This window comes from Hemitrygon akajei, chromosome 11 (genome assembly GCF_048418815.1).
Source record: "Hemitrygon akajei chromosome 11, sHemAka1.3, whole genome shotgun sequence".
Classification (NCBI taxonomy): domain Eukaryota; kingdom Metazoa; phylum Chordata; class Chondrichthyes; order Myliobatiformes; family Dasyatidae; genus Hemitrygon; species Hemitrygon akajei.
In genome coordinates, this window is record NC_133134.1 from 3155378 (window position 1) to 3176969 (window position 21592).

Sequence of the window (21592 nt, forward strand, 5' to 3'; positions counted from 1 at the left end):
CCCCCCGTCTATGGACAGTGATATCTGTGTTTAACCCCCTCACCCCATGTGGACAGTGGTGTCTGCACTCAACCCCACTGGGTGGGCAATGATGTCTGTGTTTAACTGCACCCCCCCCCCCCCCCCCAGTCTGGATGGTTTTTCACTGTGCACTGATTAGCAGGGTGCACTGCTCACTGAATTTTGACTTGTGTCAGGTCATTTCCACCTCTCCTCACTGCAACACCTGTCCTGAGTGTCTGTTCCATTCTTCAGAGTGTTGCATATTAAATCTTGTATTTTTATAAGAGATCCAGCATGGTAACAGCCCCATTGCCCCAATTACACTGAAGATCATCGGTCAGCGGCCAGCCTGAGAGATTTTCCCAGGGTGAAAATGGCTAATATAAGGGGGCATCATTTTCAAGTAACACACACAAAATGGTGGAGGAACTCAGTAGGCCAGACAGCATCTATGGAAAAGAGGACAGTTGATGTTTTGAGCCGAGACCCTTCAGCAGAACTGGAGAAAAAAGCTGAGTAGATTTAAAAGGTGTGGGGGAGGAGGGGAGAGAGAAATACCAGGTGATAGGGAAAAGGGGATGGGGAATGATGAAATGGGGGGGGGGGGGGGGGTGCATTACCAGAAGTTCGAGAAATCGATGTTCATGCCATCAGGTTGAAGACTGCCCATACAGAATATAAGATGTTGTTCCTCCAACCTGAGTGTGGTTTCATCATGACAGTGGAGGAGGCCATGGATAGAAATATGGGAATAGGAAATGGAATTAAAATCTCCACTGGGAGATCCTGCTTTTTCTGGCAGATGGAGTGTAGGTGCTCAGCGAATTGGTTTCCCAGTCTATGTTGGGTCTCACCAATATATGGGAGGCCACACCTGGAGCACTGGACACAGTAGATGACCCCACCAGACTCACAGGTGAAGTGTTGCCTCTCCCGGAAGGACTGTTTAGGGCCCTGAATGGTAGTGAGGGAGGAGGTGTAGGGGCAGGTGTAGCACTTGTTCCGTTTGCGAGAATAAATGCCAGGTGAGAGATCAGTGGGGAGGAACAAATGGACAAGGAGTGATCGCTGTGGAAAGCGGAAAGTGGTGGGAAAAATGTGCTTGGTGGTGGGATCCCGTTGAAGATGATGGAAGTTGTGGAGGATTATGTGCTGGATGTGGAGGTTGGCAGGGTGGTAGGTGAGGACACGAGGAACCCTATCCCTGGTACAGTAGCTGGAGGATGGGGTGAGAGCAGAAGTGCGTGAAATAGAGATGTGGTTGAGGGCAGCATTGATGGTGGAGGAATGGAAGCCCCTTTCTTTGAAAAAGGAAGACATCTGCTTCGTTTTGGAATGAAAAGCTTCATCTTGAGAGCAGATGTGGTGGAGACAGAGGAATTGAGAGAAGGGGATGGCATTTTTAGGGAAGGTTGGGAAGAGGTATTGTCCAAGTAGCTGTGAGAGTCCGTGGATTTGTAATAGACGTCAGTAGATAAGCTGTCTCCAGAGACAGAATTTGAGAAGGGGGTGCGAGATGTTGGAAATGGACCAGGTAAATTTGAGGGCCGGGTGGAAGTTGGAGGCAAAGTTGATGAAGTTGACAAGTTCTGCACGGGTGCAGGAAGCAGCACCACTGCAGTTATTGATGTAATGTAGGAAAAGTGCGGGACGGTCACCAGTGTAGGCTTGGAATACAGCCTGTTCCACGTAGCTGACATACAGGCGGGCATAACTGGGACCCACACAAGTGCCCATGGCTACACCTTTTGTTTGAAGGGAGGAGCCAAAGGAGAAATCATTTAGAGTGAGGACAAGTTCCACTAGATGGAGGAGAGTAGGGGTGGAGGGGAACTGGTTGTGTCTGGTGTCTAGAAAGAAGCAGAGAGCCATGAGGCCTTCCTGGTGGGGAATGGAGGTGCATAGGGACTAGACATCCACAGTGAAAATAAGATGATGTGGGCTATTTTTAGGTGATTGGAAGGAAGTATAAGGGGGTTGGGTGTCAGATTTTTTTTTAAACACAGTAGTGGGTGCATGGAATACCCTGCCAGAAAAGCTGGTAAAGGCAGACACATTAGGGACATTTAAGAAACTTTTAAATAGGTACATGGATGATTATGGTGCCTTGAAAACATATTCAGCCCCCACAACTAGTTTCACATTTTACTCTCATTTTCTAAATTTGAAGTATGTCGAAATAGGATTTCAAGCAAATCTACAAAACATTCTGTATATGTCAAATCAAAAAATCCTAAACCTGTCACCAATTTGCTAAAAATTTAAAACCAAAATTGTGAGGTTGAAGAAGTGTTCACCCCTTTTGTAATTACTAGACAACTTTCCTCAGCTGCAATACTGTATATTAACTTACCAATTCACCCATTTTTTTGTTGTAGAAAATTGGAGGGTCACCTGAATAAATACCCCCCTCTCTCTGTAAGGTCCAACAATATGGTCAATTTTCAACAGACCAAACCAAAATTAAGACAAAAGAGCATTTGAGGCAAGTCAGGGAATTGATAACAGAAACACAAATCTAGGGAAGGGTACAAGATCATCTCAAAGACACTAAACATGCCTTGGAGCTTACTGCAGTCCATCATGAAAAAGTGGGAAAAATATAAACACAACCATACTGCCTAGGTCAGCGTAACCCTGGAAACTTAGTTCCTGGAGAAGAATCACACTTGTAAGAGGCTACTGTGATGGCAGTAGTCACCCTGAGTGAGCTGCAGAAGTCAGTGGCTGCAACTGGAGATGAAGTTCATGGCTCCACAATCTCTAAGACCTTGCACAAAAAGGGTATTTATGGAAGAGTGGCAAGGAAGAACCCCTGGCTAAAGAAAAAAGCTTATCCTTATCCATCAGTTAGAAGATACGGTAAAGATGTGGAAGAAGGTCTTTTGGTTGAATAAGACTAAAGCAAAACTTTTTTGGCCTCAACACTAAGTATTACATGTGGTGTAAATCAGCCAGATAACATCATCCCTACTGTGAAGTATGGTGGAGGTAGCATCATGTTATAGGGATGCCTTTCAACAGCAAGGACTGGAAATTTTGTCAGGAATGATTGGAAGATGAATACTGCTAAATACAGAGAGATCCCGGATAAAAACCTGCTAGTCTCTTAAATTGTGGAGAAAGTTCATCTTTCTTCAGGACGGCGACCCAAAGCACACTGCCAGAGCATCCATGGAGTGTCTTCAAATGAAGAAAATTGATGTCCTTGAGTGGCCCAGTCAGAGTCCTGACCTTAACCCGATTGAACATCTCTGGCAAGTCCTCAACATTTCTGTCCACCACTGTTCCCCAACTAACCTGGCACAGCTTGAGCAATTTTGGAAGGAAGAATAGGCAAATCTTGCTCCATCACATTGTGCAAGGCTAATGGAGACTTATCCAAAAAGACTACTGGTTTTAATAGCTGCAAGAGCTGGTTCAACTAAGTACTGAACAAAGGCAGATGAATACTTTTGAACTGCTAACATTTCAGTTTTTTTGAAGTTTTAGTTTAACTTTACAAGTTAGTGTGTTTTTGGGCTCTAGTGTGAAAAAAAGAGCATATGATTCACAAATTTAAATTCCCAGTTAAATTGATCAAAATCCCGGTTGTGAACAAAGAGTTGGGGCTGAATACCTTACAAGGATCCATATGTGAGAAGGAAGTGAATACGGAGAGGATGTTTCCTATAGTGATTGGGTTGAGGACCAGAGGTCACAGCCTCAAAATAGAGGGACATCCATTTACAGAAAACAGAGATGAGGAGGAATTTCTTCAACCAGAGGGTGATGAATCTGTGAAATTCTTTGCCATGGACGTCTATGAAGGACAAGTCTTTGAGTATATTTAAAATGAAGGTTGATAGATTCTTAATTAGTAAAATTGAGGCCATATGGTGAAGGCAGGAGAATAAATCAGCCATGAGGAAATATCTTATAGTTTACTCTTAGAGTGGGTTAACAAGTCAACAGGCACAACACTGTGAGCCAAAGGACTTGTACCGAGCTGTACTGTTCTGTGTTAACCTGTACATTTTTGGACTATGGGAGGAAACCCACGTAGTCTCAGAGAGAACATACAAAGTTGTTACAGACTGAAGTGGAATTGAACCCAGGTCACTGGTACTGTAAAGCATTATGTTAACTGCTGCACTGCCAAGCTGCGCCTTTTTAAAACTCCCAATTGGGATAAAGATTCATTCCTGCCTCTCTTCTCATCGTTTGTACCCTGGGTATTGAGAGAATGTGTGATAGATTCGTGATACAGTTATTATCGGCCATTCCTTCATTCTCCCACAGTTACTAAAGCTGACAACCCTCATGACAGGTACTGGGTCTTGGGTCACCTGAACCATGGCCCTTCCAAATACATCAGCAACACTGCAAGAGACACATCTGTAAAGGAACAATGTTTGACTTGACTGGTTCTCCCTTGGCCACTCTCTCCGTCCCGATCTGTTGCCTGGATTGGGGAGCATGCCTTATGAGAATAGGTTGAGTGAACTTGGCCTTTTCTCCTTGGAGCGACGGAGGATGAGAGGTGACCTGATAGAGGTGTACAAGATGATGAGAGGCACTGATTGTGTGGATAGTCAGAGTCTTTTTCCCAGGGCTGAAATGACTAGCACGAGAGGATACAGTTTTAAGGTGCTTGGAAGTAGGTACAGGGGAGATGTCAGGGGTAAGTTTTTTTACTCAGAGAGGTGAGTGTGTGAAATGGGCTGCTGGCAATGGTGGTGGAGGTGGATATGATGGGGTCTTTTAAGAGACTCCTGGATAGGTACATGGAGCTTAGAAAAATAGAGGGCTGGCTATGTGTAACCCTAGGTAATTTCTAAGTAAGTACATGTTCAGCACAGCTTTGTGGGCCATAGGGCCTGTATTGTGCCGTAGGTTTTCGATGTTTCTATGTTTCTATCTCAGCACCCACCACCACTCCTAATCATTGGAACTGAGCACAAGCATGCTGGCTTGACCTGGGAGCTCTGTTATCTCTGAATTTAACCCCTGATGAGAACTCAGTGTATTGAGGAGACCTTCATCGGTATTGGGAGATTCAAGATCATCTCTAGTCCCCATCTCCACATCCTGTTCACTGCCATCCACCCTCTCCCTCTGGCCACCACCATTCCGATAATGGGACTTCCTCAAGTTCTTCTTCATCCTCCACTGTTGCAGTTTCTTCCTCAGTTCGTGTTGGACCTGAGCACACAAGGAGATTGAAGCAATGGTTAGACACAGTGCCTCAAATTAAGCTGCACGTACATTGCTGACAAGCTCCAGGTGGTTCAGGGAAAAGCAGGTACAGGCAGAAACAGCCACACCAAACTTGCCGATAATTCTACCCATGACCCAGCAATCTGTGGGAGTGCGCATGCCTATCAGCACACGGATGCCCACGTTTGTCTTCCTCTCAACAACAGGAGAAAGGTGAGGCAAGGCAGAAATGGCTAATAAGAAGGGTCATAATTTTAAGTCGATTAGAGAGAAATACAGGTAGGATGTCAGAGGTAAGCTTTTTTTTAAAAAAAGTGGTGGGTGCATGGAACACCCTGCCAGGGGTGGTGGAAGAGGCAGACACATTAGGGACATTTAAGAGACTCTTTAGATAGGCACATGGATGATAGAAAAATGGAGGGCATTGTACGAGTGAAGGTTTACAGTGATCTTAGAGAAGGCACAACATCATAGGCAAAGGACTTTTACTGGGCTGCACTGTTCGATGTTCAAGCACACATAAAATACTACAGAAACTAGACAGGTCAGGTAGCATCTACGGAGGGGAATAAACAGTCAATATTTCAGGCCGAGACCCTTCATCAGCACTCTTTCTCTCAAACAGAGGCCTGATGTGGTCCATATGACTGCTCCTTCTCCCAAGCTCCATTCGTTGCTAGCTGGGACCAGTGTCCCATCACCAACAGAAGCATATAACCATATAACAATTACAGCATGGAAACGGGCCATCTCGGCCCTTCTAGTCCATGCTGAACACTTACTCTCCCCTAGTCCCACTGACCTGCACTCAGCCCATAACCCTCCATTCCTTTCCTGTCCATATACCTATCCAACTTTACTTTAAATGACAATACCAAACCTGCCTCTACCACTTCTACTGGAAGCTCGTTCCACACAGCTACCACTCTCTGAGTAAAGAAATTTCCCCCTTGTGTTACCCTTAAACTTTTGCCCCCTAACTCTCAACTCATGTCCTCTTGTTTGAATCTCCCCTACTCTTAATGGAAAAAGCCTATCCATGTCAACTGTATCTATCCCCCTCATAATTTTAAATACCTCTATCAAGTCCCCCCCTCAACCTTCTACGCTCCAAAGAATAAAGACCTAACTTGTTCAACCTTTCCCTGTAACTTAGGTGCTGAAACCCAGGTAACATTCTAATAAATCTTATCTGTACTCTCTCTATTTTATTGACATCTTTCCTATAATTCGGTGACCAGAACTGTACACAATACTCCAAATTTGGCCTCACCAATGCCTTGTACAATTTTAACATTACATCCCAACTCCTATACTCAATGCTCTGATTTATAAAGGTCAGCATACCAAAAGCTTTTTTCTGCATCTGCCATCTTTCAGCCCACTCTTCTAACTGCCCTAAATCTCTCTGCAAACTTTGAAAACGACTTCATTATCCACAACGCCACCTACCATAGTATTATCTGCATACTTACTAATCCAATTTACCACCCCATCATCCAGATCATTAATGTTGATGACAAACAACATTGGACCCAGTACAGATCCCTGAGGCACACCACTAGTCACCGGCCTCCAACCTGACAAACAGTTATCCACCACTACTCTCTGGCATCTCCCATCTAGCCACTGTTGAATCCATTTTACTACTTCGATATTAATACCTAACAATTGAACCTTCCATGCGGAACCTTGTCAAAGGCCTTACTGAAGTCCATATAGACAACATCCACTGCTTTACCCTCGTCAACTTTTCTCGTAACCTCTTCAAAAAATTCAATAACATTTGTCAAACATGACCTTCCATGCACAAATCCATGCTGACAGACCCTGTCTATCCAGATAATTATATGTACCATCTCTAAGAATACTTTCCATTAATTTACCCACCACTGACGTCAACTGACAGGCCTATAATTGCTAGGTTTACTCTTAGAACCCTTTTTAAACAATGGAACCATGTGAGCAATACGCTAATCCTCCGGCACCATCCCCATTTCTAATGACATTTGAAATATTTCTGTCAGAGCCCCTGCTATTTCTACACTAACTTCCCTCAAGGTCCTAGGGAATATCCTGTCAGGATCCAGAGACTTATCCACTTTTATATTCCTTAAAAACGCCGGTACTTACTCCTCTTTAATCGTCATAGTTTCCATAACTTTCCTACTTGTTTCCCTTACCTTACATAATTCAATATCCTTTTCCTTAGTGAATACCGAAGAAAAGAAATTGTTCAAAATCTCCCCCATCTCTTTCATCTCCACACATAGCTGTCCACTCTGATTCTCTAAGGGACCAATTTTATCCCTCACTATCCTTTTACTATTAATATAATATAAAAGCAGATGGGTGCAGAGTGAGGTTGGTCCTCTGCTCCTACCCTAGCCTCTTGCTGTATCCCAGGTTGGGTTCTGGGTCTGTACTCCTACCGGCAGCCTGACACTTGCAGAGACTCTGAGTGCAATGCTGACAGATACACGAAACTTCATCAGTAATGATTATCTTACCTCTCCGTTAATAAAACAATAAAGGACAGCAACCAGCAGGCCCTGGAAATTAAACAAAAAGGTGAGTTGTTCCAACCAATAAATCTATCTATCCAACAAATACTCTTACATCGAGCTACCCCAATCCACCTACAAAATAAGGACATAAAGAGGAATAAGACATTCAAACCATTAACCTAGAGCAACATTCTACTGGAGGAATTTAGTGGGTCAAACATCATCTGTAGGAGGAAAGGAATTGTTGACATTCCAGGATCTGCAATCTCTTGTACATCAGCACCACTTTCCTGCTCCCTCCTCACTCACCGAATCCCAGTTAGTCTGTGCCTTGACTTGCCAATTCACTTTAGAGCGTAGAATGGTACAGCATTGGAACCGGCTCTTAGGCCCACGGTGTTATGCCAAACCAAACAAATGAGTAAGCAAATGGTCAACCAAATGAATCCCTTAGATGTATCTGTCTTTACCACCATCTCAGGCAGCTCATTCCATGGTACCCACCACTCCTTTGGGTAAAATAACATCCTTCATATTTCCTTTGAAATTATCCCCCTTGCCATAAACAAAAGCCCTCTGGTATTAGACACTATCCCTTGGAAAAAGATACTGTCTGTTTACTCTTTGCCTCTCATGATCTTATAAACCTCCATCAGATCTCCATAAGACATAGGAGCAGAATTAGGCCATCTGGCCCATTGAGTGCTCTGCTATTCAATCATGGCTGATCCTTTTTCTTCTCCTCAACCCCAGTTCCTGGCCTTCTCCCTGTAACCTTTGGTGCCATGTCCAATCAAGAACCTATCAACCTCTGCCTTAAATACACCTGATGACCTAGCCTCCACAGCTGCACGTGGCAACAAATTCCACAAATTCACCACCCTTTGACTAAAGAAATTTCTCCGCATCTCTGTTTTGAAAGGGCACTCCTCTATCCTGAGGCTGTGCCCTCTTGTCCTAGACTCCCCCACCATGGGAAACATCCTTTCCACATCTACTCTGTCTAGGCCTTTCAACATTCAACAATGAGATCCCCCCCCCCCCCCCATCCTTCTGAATTCCAGTGAGTACAGACCCAGAGCCATCAAACGTTCCTCATATGATAACCCTTTCATTCCTGGAATCATCCTTGTGAACCTCCTCTGGATCCTCTCCAATGCCAGCACATCTTTTCTAAGCTGAAAGGCCCAAAACTGTTCACAATATTCAAGGTGAGTCCTCACCAGTGCCTTATAAAGCCTCAGCATCACATCCTTGCTCTTGTATTCTAGACCTCTTGAAATGAATGCTAACATGGCATTTGCGTTCCTCACCACCGACTCAACCTGCAAATTAACCTTCAGGGTGTTCTGCACAAGGATTCCCAAGTCCCTTTGCATCTCAGATTCCTGGATTTTCTCCCCATTTAGAAAATAGTCCGCACATTTATTTCTGCAACCAAAGTGCCCGACCATGTATCTTCTAACATTGTATTTCATTTGCCACTTTCTTGCCCTTTCTCCTAATCTGTCTAAGTCCTTCTGCATCCTACCCATTTCCTCAACACTACCTGCCCCTCCACCAATCATCGTATCATCTGCAAACTTGGCAACAGAACCATCTATTCCATCATCTAAATCATTTATATACAGTATAAAAAGTACTCCCAACACTGACCCCTGCAGAACACCACTAGTCAGAGGCAACCAAACAGAAAAGGATCCTTTTATTTCCCATTCGCTATCTCTTACCAGTCAGCCAATGCTCTCACCATGTTAGTAACTTTCCTGTAAAACCATGTGCTCTTAACTTGGTAAGCAGCCCCTTGTGTGGCACCTTGTCAAAGGCCTTCTGAATGTCCAAATATACAACATCCACTACATCCCCTTTATCTATCCTACTTGTAATCTCCTCAAAGAATTCTAACAAATTCATCAGGCAGGATTTTCCCTTGAGCAAACCACACTGACTTTGTATTATCTGGTCTTGTGTCACCAAGTACTCCATCGCCTCATCTTTAACAAGTGACTACAACATCTTCCCAACCATTGAGGTCAGGCTAACTGGACTATAATTTCCTTTCTGCTGCCTTCCTCCTTTCTTAAAGAGTGGAGTAACATTTGCAATTTTCCAGTGCTCTGGCATCATGCCAGAGTCCAATGATTTTTGAAAGATCATTTCTAATGCCACCACAATCTTTAACACTACCTCTTTTAGAACCCTAGGGTGCAGTTCCTCTGGCCCAGATGACTTATGTGCCTTTAGGTCTTTCAACTTTTTGAGCACCTTCTCTCTTGTAACAGTAACTACACCCACCTCTCTCCTTCACAAACTACAACATCAGGCATACTGCTGGAATCTTCCACAGTGAAGACTGATGCAAAATACTCATTTAGTTCATCAGCCATCTCCTTGTCCCCTGTTATTATTTATCCCTCATTCTCTAGCGGTCCTATATCCATTCTCATTTCTCTTTTATTTTTAACATACTTGAAAAAACCTTTACTATCCACTTCGATATTATTTGCTAGCTTGCTTTCATATTTTCTCTTTTCCCTTCTAATGATTTTTTTAATTTGCTCTTGGTAGGTTTTTAAAAACTTCCCAATCCTTTATCTTACCACTAATTTTTGCTTTGTTGTAGGCCCTTTCTTTTGCTTTTACAATAGCTTTGACTTCCCTTGTCAGCCACAGTTGTACTGTTTACCATTTGAGTATTTCTTCATTTTTGGAATACATATGTCCTGCACCTTCCTCATTTTTCCCAGAAACTCACGTCATTGCTGCTCTGCTGTCATCCCTACCAGCAGCTCCTTCCAATTTACGTTGGCCAACTCCTCTCTCATACCACTGTAATTTCCCTTACTCCACTGAAATACTGCTACATCAGACTTTACTTTCTCCCTATTAAATTTCAAGTTGAACACAATTATATTGTGATCACTGGTTCCTAAGGGTACTTTTACCTTAAGCTCCCTAAGCACCTCCGGTTCATTACATAACACACAACCCAGAATTGCTGATCCCTTAGTAGGCTCAATGACAAACTGCTCTAAAAAGCCATCTCTTAGGCATTCAACAAACTCACTTTCTTGAGATCCATTACCAATATGATTTTCCCAAAAATCTCCCATGACTATCATAACATTGCCCTTTTGACTCGCCTTTTCTATTTCCTGTTGTGACCTGTGGTCCACCTCCCAGCCACTGTTGGGAGGCCTGTATATAACTGCCATCAACGTCCTTTTACCCTTGCAGTTTCTTAACTCAACCCACAAGGATTCAACATCTTTCGATCCTATGTCACGTCTTTCTACTGATTTTATCCCCTCAGTACCTATTCCCAAGCACATTAAAACTGTGCCCGCTCATGTTAACCATTCCAGCCCTGGGAAAAAGCCTTTGGCTATCCACATGATCAATGCCCCTCATCATCTTATACACCTCTATCAAGTCACCTCTTATCCTTTGCCTTTCTTAAGTGTTCTTTTGTATTTCTTGTACTCCATAGGCACCTCATTTGTTCCTGCTGATACCTGCTATGTACCTCTTTTTCCCCCTTAACGAGGGTCTCAATATCTAGAAAACCAGGGTTCCCTACACTTGGTATCTTTACCTTTTATTCTGACAGGCACATACAAGCAGGTGAGGAGAAGGGCAAGGAGGAGGGGAACCAGAGGGAGGAGATGGGCAGGTGAGGAGAAGGGGTAAGAGGGGAACTAGAGTGGGGAATGGAAAAAGAGAGAAAGAGGGAGGGAGAAGAAATTGCCTCTCTCTCAAGTCTCTCCTCGTTCCCCTTCTCCCATGGTACACTCTCGTCTCCTATCAGATCTCTTTTCTCCAACCCTTCACCTCTCTCACTGTCAACCGTCCAGCTTCTTACTTCACCCCCCCCCCACACTGACCTCCCACAGAAATCACCTCCTCTGCTTATCACTTCCTAATAAATCTCTCCTTAACATCCTCTGACCAATGAGCAAATCAGCTTCTCCCTGCTTGGTTAGGAGTCTGGAACTCCACTGATCTGTAGCTTACCTGGATGGAACCAAAGAAGAGCTCCACAAAAAGTTTGACGTACCGCAGCGTGCCTTTAGCGTTCTCATCTGTGACAAAAGCAAAGAGAACCTCGTGGACGCCCAAGAGAGGGATTAGAATGAGAGTTGATTTGGTTAGACTGAAACATGAACACAGGTAGAGATCAGAGAAGTGCAACATCAATTATATCACTCAGCTTTACACAGTTATATTAAGAAACAGCACAGAAAGAGGCCCTTCACCTACTGTCCACACCAGCTTATACCAGCTGGCTCAGATTCTACTCCTCACCTACACACTAGAGACAATTTTACAGCAACCAATCAACTCACCAACTCACTCGTATTTGGAACTTGGGTGGAACCCCAGGCGGTCACAGGGAGAACGTGCAAACTCCGCACAGACAGAGAGCTATGAAAGGTGGAATCAGGCAACACTCAAAACTTAATACACAAGAGATTCTGCAGATACTGGAAATTGCTGGAGGGACTCAGCAGGTCAGGCAGCATCTATAGAGGGGAATACATAGTCGGTGTTCCAGGGCAAGACCCTTCATCAGGACTGGAAAGGAAGGGGGAAGAAGCCAGAATAAGAAGGTGGGGAGGGGAAGGAGGTTAGCCAAAAGGTGATAGGTGAAGCCAGGGGGTTGGGTGAGGGAGGGGGTGTGAAGTGAGAAGCTGGGAAGTGATGGGTGGAAGAGGTAAAGGGCTGAAAAGAAGGAATCTGATAGGAGAGAGAGTGGACCATGGAAGAAATGGATTTTGGAGGGGCACTGGGGGTAGGTGATAGGCAGGTGAAGAGGAGAGGTAAGAGGCCTGAATCGGGAATTGAAAAAGAGGGAAGGGGGGGGGGGAATTACTGGAAGGAGAAATCAATATTCATGCCATCATTTAAAACTGTTCAAGAACTGTCAGTTCCTGAACTTAGGATTGGCCTGGATCTCTGGGCTGTGAGGCAGTAGCTCAACCAGATGCACCAGGCACCATCTCTGGGTGAAGTACATCCGGCAGGGTCACCCTTTTTTCAACAGGCAGGAACACAATACCAAATAAATTATCTTCGACTCTACAAGACAAAGCGATTTCTCCATCGCCTGTCAGAATTGATAAAACTTTCTGCTGGTTGGCATCACCCTGTCGACACAAGGAAACAAAGAGGGTCTTACCGGTTTCTCCAGGCTGTGTCCTGGACCTGCGGAGACCTCATCTTGGAGATGAGCAGAATCATTATCCGGATGAAAATTGCAAAGTTCACCTGGAGATGGAGAGATCATGCAGTAACTGAGATTCCCTCACAGATCTGTACCAGTCCTGCCCATCAGACTGAGGTGGGAGAGGCGGACAGGGGTCAAGGTCAAAATAATCATTCTATCAAAGTATGAACATGTCACCGCTTACTACCCTGAGATTCATTTTCTTGCAGGAAAATAAAGAAATATAACAGTTTATGAAAAACCACGCATAAAGACGGACAACAAGCAATTTGCAAAAGACAAAATAATAAAAATAAATAATACTGACAACATAAGCTGGAATACACTGGTTTTAATGATCTTATTAAAGATTAGCTTTACTTGTCACGTGTACATTGAAACATACGGTGAAATGAGGCATTTGCATCTGCGACTGTCGTAGAAGTGCTGGGGGCAGCCCAGAAGTGTCACCACGCTTCCTGTGCCAACATAGCATGCCCACAGCTTACTAACCCTAACCCGTGGGAGGAAACCAAACCACCTGGAGAACACCCAGCGGTCACGGGCAGGACGTACAAACTCTTTCCAGAAAGCAACGGGTCACTGGTACTATAAAGCACAATGCTAGCTGCTACACTACTGTGACACCCCCCCCCCCCCCAACCAGGACATGATATTCAGTGGCTACACACACAAAGTACTGTGAGAGCTCAGCAGGTCAGGCAGCATCTATGGAGAGGAATAAACAGTCGACATTTTGGGCTGAGACTCTTTGTTAGGACTGGAAAAGCAGAGGAAAGGCGGCAGAATAAGGAGGTAGTGGGGAGGGGAAGGAGTACACACTGGCAGGTGATAGGTGAGACCAGGTGAGGGGTGTGTTGGCAATGAGGGGAATGATAAAAGACTGGGAGATGATAGCTGGAAGAGATAAAGGGCTGAGAAAGGAGAGATCTGAGAGTGGAGGAAATTAACCAGTTGGAGGAGAAGGGGTGAGAGGGGAGCCAGAATGAGGAGTGAAAATGGAGTGGGGGGGGAGGAGAAATTATCAAAAGTTAGAGAAATCTATGTTCATCTATACAGCAGGTTGGAGGAGGCCCAGATGGAATATGAGGTGTTGCTCCTCCAACCTGAGAGTGGCCTCATCGTGGCAGAAGACGAGGCCATCTTCAGGACCAAGGGTCAGCGGGCTGGAGCAGGGTCCCAGCATGAGTGGGTGTTACACCTCCCTCCATCCCCTCGCCCCTCAGCGAGGCAGGACTGATTGACAGACAGCAAGCAAAGGCTCACTCACAGTGATGACGAGAAGCAGCGGGGTCCGAACAATCCACCAAATTGACATGTTCTTGTTCTGCCTCCAGCACCTGGTGAACACAAATGCAAACGTACATTTGATGCCATTTTATCCACGTCACCTGTCCCAGAGTTCAGCCAAAGAGGAGCCAACCACGCTGACTGAGGCTGGGCGAGTGAGAGCCCAGGGGTGTTGGCCAGAGCTGAGACTAGAGCCAACACCACTGGGCTCTGAGACACTGTGAAATGTGTCATTTGCTTCAACAACCAACACAGTCCGAGGATGAGCTGGGGGGCAGACTGCAAGTGTCACCATGTTTCTGACACCAACACAACTCACTCACCCTAACCCGTACGCCTTCAGAATGTGGGAGGGAACTGGAGCACCCAGCTGGCCACAGACAGCGGTGAGCCGATTGCTGGCATTGCAAGATGTTACACTGACAAGCCAGAGTTCAGATGTCTTGTTTCATTGATACAGAGCCCTGGTGTGACTTCATTGAGGTAGTGGGCAGGTCTCACTATCGAGCAAAGAATAAGCAGGATAGGGAGAGCACAACACAGCCTCACAGGTCCACTGCAGGGCTGCTGGGTTTGATGTGTGATGAATAATTAAAGAGAGAACTGTTAATCAGGGCCAGCGCAGCAGTGTAGTGGTCACTGAACGCTGGTACAGTGCCAGCTACCTGGGTTCAATTCAGCTGCTGTCTCCCACATCTAAAATGTTCGGGTTCATAGGTTAACTTGTCACATGGGCAGCATGGGCTCGATGGGCAGAAGGATCTGTTACTACACTCTATATCTACATCAGTCGGATAGCTCGATTATAATAGTTCCCTGGCCCCAATCGTCCCATTTTCATTGTGTATGTCCAGTCCCTATGCACCTCCATTCCCCACCAGGAAGGCCTCAAAGCTGTCTGCTTCTTTCTGGACACCAGACACAACCAGTTCCCTCCACCACCACTCTCCTCTGTCTAGCAGAACTTGTCCTCACTCTAAATAATTTCTCCTTCAGCTCCTCCCTTCAGACAAAAGTTGGAGCCATGGGCACTCACGTGGGTCCTAGCTTTTCGCCGGCTACACGGAACAGTCTATGTTCCAAGCCTACACTGGCATCACTCCCCAACTCTTCCTATGCTGCATTAACAAATGCATTGCTGCTGCTTCCTGCATGCATGCTGAGCTCATCAACTTCATCCCCAACTTCCACCCTGCCCAATTTCTGACACCTCTTGCCCCTTTCTCAACCTCTCTGTCTCCATCTCTGGAGACTATCTATTGATACATTTTATAAACCCACTGACTCTCACAGCTATCTTGACTACACCTCTTCCCACCCTGTCACTTATAAAAAATGTAATTCCCTTTTCTCAGTTCCTCCATCTCTGCCACATCTGCTCTCAGGATGAGGCTTTTCATTCCAGAACAACTGAGATGTCCTCGTTCATCAAAGAAAGGGGCTTCCCTTTCTCTACCATCAACGTTGCTCTCACCGGAATCTCTTTCATTTTGTATACATCTGCCCTCACTCCATCCATCTGCTACCACACCAGAGACAGGGTTCCTCATGTCCTCATCTACCATCCCGACAAGTCTCCACATCCAGAATATATTTCTATGTAACTTCTGCCATCTTCAATGGGATCCCACCACTAAGCACATCTTTCCCTTCCTTCCCTTCTCCTTTTCCTCCCTGGTCCTCTCATCCCTCCTCATTGATCTCCCTTCTGGTACTTATCTTTGCAAGCAGAACAAGTGCTACATCTGCCCCACACCTCCTCCCTCACTACCATTCAGGGCCCTAAACAGTCCTTTCAGGTGAGGCAACACTTCACCTGTGAGTCTGTTGGGGTCATACACTATATCTGGTGCTCCTGGTGTGGTGTCCCGTACATTGATGAGACCCGGTGTAGATTGGCAGACCATTTTATTAAGCACTTTCGCATTGTTTGCCACAGAAAGCAGGATTTCCCAGTGGCTCCCCATTTCAATTCCACTTCCCATTCCCATTCCAATATGTCAATCCATGGCCTCCTTTCCTGACCACACTCAGGTTGGAGGAGCAACACCTTATATTGCGTCTGGGTACCCTCCAACCTGCAGGCATGAACATCAATTTCTCAAATTCTGGCTCCTTCATCATTCTGTCTCTCAGCTCTTCACCTTACCTCCCCATCATCTCCCTCTGGTGTTCCTCCTCCTTCTCTTTCTCCCATGGTCTTCTGTCCTCTCCTATCAGATTCCCCCTTCTCCAGCCCTTTATCTCTTTCACTAATCAGCTTCCCAGCTCTTCACTTCACCCCTCCCTCTCCCGGTTTCAACCATCACCTTGTGTTTCTCCCTCCCCTGCTCATTGTGTGTGTGTTGCTTTGGATTTCCAGCATCTGCAGATTAGATTACAATAGTTCTGGAGACTCTCTGGAGAAATCATCTCATTGAAATGTATAAAATTCCAACAGAGCTTGACAGGGTAAGTGTGGGGCAGGAACTTCCCCTGGCCGGGTTGTCAAGTCATTGGTAGAAATCTCAACATTGGCCAGACAGTTTTTCGAGGATGTAACCAGGAAGTTAGACGGGGGAGATCCAGTGGATGTAGTGTACCTCGATTTTCAGAAGGCATTTGATAAGGTCCCACTTAGAAGATTGGTGGGTAAAATCAAAGCTCAGGGCATCGGGGGGAAGGCATTGACATGGATAGAAAACTGGTTGGCAGATAGAAAGCAAAGGGTAGCGGTGAATGGGTGTTTCTCGGAATGGCAGGTGGTGACTAGTGGGGTGCCACAGGGCTCGGTATTGGGACCACAGCTGTTCACCATTTACGTTAACGATTTGGATGAAGGCATAGAAAATAACAGCAAATTTGCTGATGATACTAAGCTGGGTGGCAGTGTGACATGTGATGAGGATGTTAGGAGAATTCAGGGTGACTTGGATAGGCTGGGTGAGTGGGCAGATACTTGGCAGATGGCGTTTAATGTGAATAAGTGTGAGGTTATCCACTTTGGGAGTAAGAACAGGAAGGGAGATTATTATCTGAACGGTATAGAGTTGGGTAAGGGAGTAATACAAAGAGATCTCAGAGTCCTTGTTCATCAGTCACTGAAGGTGAATGAGCAAGTGCAGCAGGCAGTGAAGAAGGCTAATGGAATGTTGGCCTTTATTACAAAGGGAATTGAGTACAAGAGCAAGGAAATCCTCTTGCATTTGTACAGAGCCCTGGTGAGACCACACCTGGAGTATTGTGTACAGTTTTGGTCTCCAGGGTTAAGGAAGGACATCCTGGCAGTAGAGGAAGTGCAGCATAGATTCACGAGGTTAATTCCTGGGATGTCTGGACTGTCTTATGCAGAGAGGTTAGAGAGACTGGGCTTGTACATGCTGGAATTAAGGAGATTGAGAGGGGATCTGATTGAAACATATAAGATTATTAAGGGATTGGACAAGATAGAGGTAGGAAATATGTTCCAGATGCTGGGAGAGTCCAGTACCAGAGGGCATGGTTTGAGAATAAGGGGTAGGTCATTTAGGACAGAGTTAAGGAAAAACTTCTTCTCCCAGAGAGTTGTGGGGGTCTGGAATGCACTGCCTCGGAAGGTAGTGGAGGCCAATTCTCTGGATGCTTTCAAGAAGGAGCCAGATAGGTATCTTATGGATAGGGGAATCAAGGGATATGGGGACAAGGCAGGAACCGGGTATTGATAGGAATTGATCAGCCATGATCTCAAAATGGCAGTGCAGGCTCGAAGGGCCAAATGGTCTACTTCTGCACCTATTGTCTATTGACAGGACAGAGATGAAGAGAATTTCTTCAGTGTGGGAAATGAACCTCTGGACTTCCCTACCAGATGGGGATTGGTGTAGTTTTAGATACCAAGGGAATGGATGGATTTGGAGAGGCTCCCCAGGGAATCATGCTACCATCAGGAAGGAGGTCGAGGAACCTCAGGACCTGCACCACCAGATTTAGGAACAGTTATTAACCCTCAACCATCACGTGCTTGAACCAGCATAGATAACTTCACTCACCCATAGAACATTACAGCACAGAAACAGGCCTTTTGGCCCTTCTTGGCTGTGCAACCATTTTTCTGCCTAGTCCCACTGACCTGTACCTGGACCATATCCCTCCATACACCTCTCATCCATGTACCTGTCCAAGTTTTTCTTAAATGTTAAAAGTGAGCCCGCATTTACCACTTCATCTGGCAGCTCATTCCACACTCCCACCACTCTCTGTGTGAAGAAGCCCCCCCCATGTTCCCTTTCAACTATTCCCCCTTCACCCTTAACCCATGGCCTCTGTTTTTTTTCTCTCCTAGCCTCAGTGGAAAAAGCCTGCTTGCATTCACTCTATCTATACCCATCATAATTTTATATACCTCTATCAAATCTCCCCTCATTCTTCTACGCTTCAGGGAATAAAGTCCTAACCTATTCAACCTTTCTCTGTAACTCAGTTTTTCAAGTCCCGGCAACATCCTTGTAAACCTTCTCTGCACTCTTTCAACCTTATTAATATCCTTCCTGTAATCCCATCACTGAACTGTTCCCACAACCTATGGACTCACTTTCAACCACTCTTCATCTCATGTTCTCGATATTTACTGCTCATTTGTTTATTTGTTTATTTTCTTTTGGTTTTTGCACAGTTGTCTTTTGCACCTTGGTTGTTTGCCCAGCCAGTCCTTCATTCATTGCATTGTGCTTCTTGTATTTACTGTGCATGCCTTCAAGAAAAGGAATCTCAGGGCTTTATATGGTGACAATGTACTTCGATAATAAGTTTACTTTGAACCTGTGAACCCCAATCTCACTGAAGGGTAGCATATGCACGGAGGGCTGAATGGTTTGCTGTTTCTCAGCTGTCACGGGGTTCGAGGCGTGCCAGTGAACTCAGTGTGAGAGCCTGTACCAACTTACCCCGAGTTTTCCAGTACATATTTGATTGCGATCCAGGGCAAGATGAATCCCAGTGGAATACCTGCAAGAAGAGAACAGGAATTATCAAAGTAGTCCACTCACCATTTGCGTTGTCTGCCTCGGACAAGGTGTGACCACACTGTCCATCCACTCCCACAGCTGCTCACAGGGAGAAAGTTCCACAGACCCATCACCCTCTGGGTGAAGAAATCCCTCCTCATCTCAGCCCTAAAGGAAGATGCTTGCAATCTGTGGTCCTGGACTCCCCACTGTAGGAAACATCCGCACCACGTCCACTCCATCTAGACCTTACATGGTTCCACAGCCAGTGAGGTTACTGTTTTGAGATCAAGATCCCAAAAGCAGGAGTGTGAAGATATGGCGGGTAACCTTGTGTGGCTGAGTGATCGGCCCCACCCCTGGATAATGCACATTCCTTGGGGAGTCTGCAGTCCTGCTGTCTTACACAAACCCCCACCTATGACCCTCCAGTGACACAGACCGTTACCGTCAGTCAACGTACCCCAACCGATCAGCAGGTAGGCGCGGAAACTCTTCTGCTCTGAGAAGACCAACACCTCGAGGAGGACGTAGAGGAAGAGGCCCTCGACCAGCAGCCAGTGATAGGTACACACCACAGAGTAGTGGAGAAAGACCTGTGCAGCACGGCACGCCAGCAGCTGCTGGAATCAACAGCACAACGGCAGAATTGTTATAGCCCAGGGACTCTGTACTCGCCTGCCAGGAATGTAACCCATTTCATTCCCTTCCCCATCCTCTCCCAATCATGGTAACAATCCTGACGATTACCCGCTCCCTTTGGATCCTGACAGATTTAAGATTAGGATACCTTTACTTATCACGTGTGCATTGAAACACAGTGAAATGCATCGTTTGCAACAACAGCCAGACACAAAGAGCAACACATGCAAAATGCTGGAGGAACTCAGCAGGTTATGGAGACGATTCAACGTTTCAGGCTGAGACCCTCAGGACTCTTGACAAAATCCTGATCTTGATGAAGGCTCTTGACCCAAAACACTGACTGTTTACTCCCCTTCATAGATGCTGCCTGACCTACTGAAACCCATAGACATCCCTTCCCAGCAGCTCTGCAGTTCAAGGTAACTCACCACCATCTTCCCAAGAGCAAATAAGGATTGCCCACACCCTGAGAGGTATTGAATTGAATTTATTACATCTTTCAAATACATGAGTAAAAATCTTTACATTACGTCTCCGTTCAAATGTGCAATTATGGTAATTTAATAAATATTATGTACAACAGGATAGTCAATATAACATAGAAATACAGTTGTGTCAGCATGAATTAATCAGTCTGATGGCCTGGTGGAAGAAGCTGTCCCGGAGTCTGTTGGTCCTGGCTTTTATATTACGGAACTGTTTCTCGGATGTTAGCAGCTAAAGCAGTTTGTGGTTGGGGTGACTCAGGTCTCCAATGATCCTTTGGGCCCTTTTTACACAGCTGTCTTTGTAAATGTCCTGAATAGTGAGAAGTTCACATCTACAGATGCACTGGGCTGTCCACACCACTCTCTGCAGAGTCCTGCGATTGAGGGAAGTACAGTTCCCATACCAGGCAGTGATGCAGCCAGTCAGAGCCAGTTGTGCCCCGATAGAAAGTTCTTGGGATTTGGGTGCCCATACCAAACTTCTTCAACCATCTGAGGTGAACGAGGCGCTGTTGTGCCTTTTTCACCACACAGACGATATGTACAGACCACGTGAGATCCTCGGTGATGTTTATGCTGAGGAATTTAAAGCTGTTCACCATCTCAACCCCAGATCCATTGATGTCAATAGGGGTTAGCCTGTCTCCATTCCTCCTGTAGTCCACAACCAGCTCCTTTGTTTTTGCAACATTGAGGAAGAGGTTGTTTTCTTGACACCACTGTGTCAGGGTGATGACTTCCTCTCTATAGGCTGCCTCATTATTATTTGAGAAAAGGCCAATCAGTGTAATGTCGTCAGCAAATTTAATTAGCAGATTGGAGCTGTGGTTGGCGACACAGTCATGGGTGTACAGAGGGTAAAGGAGGGGGCTTAGTACACAGCTCTGAGGGGCATCTGTGTTGAGGGTCAGAGGGGCAGAGGTGAGGAAACCCACTCTTATCCAGCTACACAAGGCAGGGTCAAGGCCGAGGTTTCCGAGCTTCTTGTCGAGCCTGGAGGGAACTATGGTGTTGAATGCTGAACTGTCGTCCAAGAACAGCATTCTCACATAAGCATCCTCCTGCAGATATGCAAGAATGGTGTGTAGAGCAGTGGCTATTGTATTGTTTATTGATCGGTTGTGTCAGTAGGCAAATTGTAGGGGGTCCAGTGTGGGTGGCAGCAAGCTGCAGATGTATATAAAGTATATAAAAAAGACTTGTGCCTTTAATATGTGTTTAATTCAGAATGAAGGCTCTGGTTCCAAATTAATATCTCTTTAGATAAACTAT

The 21592-nt window shown here is 45.5% G+C and overlaps 1 protein-coding gene across 4 annotated transcripts in view; it reads right to left on the minus strand.

The window, feature by feature from the left end:
• Positions 1 to 19: 19 nt before the first annotated feature.
• The window catches only part of LOC140735233 (glucagon-like peptide 1 receptor), a 43628-nt gene continuing 22055 nt past the window's right edge, over positions 20 to 21592 (minus strand). For 3 of the 4 annotated variants that reach the window (XM_073060057.1, XM_073060056.1, XM_073060055.1), the window contains 7 exons: positions 19651 to 19810; positions 19128 to 19188; positions 14207 to 14276; positions 12889 to 12977; positions 11724 to 11862; positions 7713 to 7754; positions 20 to 5187 (listed from right to left, as the gene is read on the minus strand). In XM_073060057.1, coding sequence (XP_072916158.1) covers positions 4924 to 5187; positions 7713 to 7754; positions 11724 to 11862; positions 12889 to 12977; positions 14207 to 14276; positions 19128 to 19188; positions 19651 to 19810 — 825 coding nt within the window. In that variant the 3' untranslated portion in view covers positions 20 to 4923. The remainder of the gene's footprint in view (positions 5188 to 7712; positions 7755 to 11723; positions 11863 to 12888; positions 12978 to 14206; positions 14277 to 19127; positions 19189 to 19650; positions 19811 to 21592) is intronic. The other variant, XM_073060054.1, reaches the window with a different exon arrangement.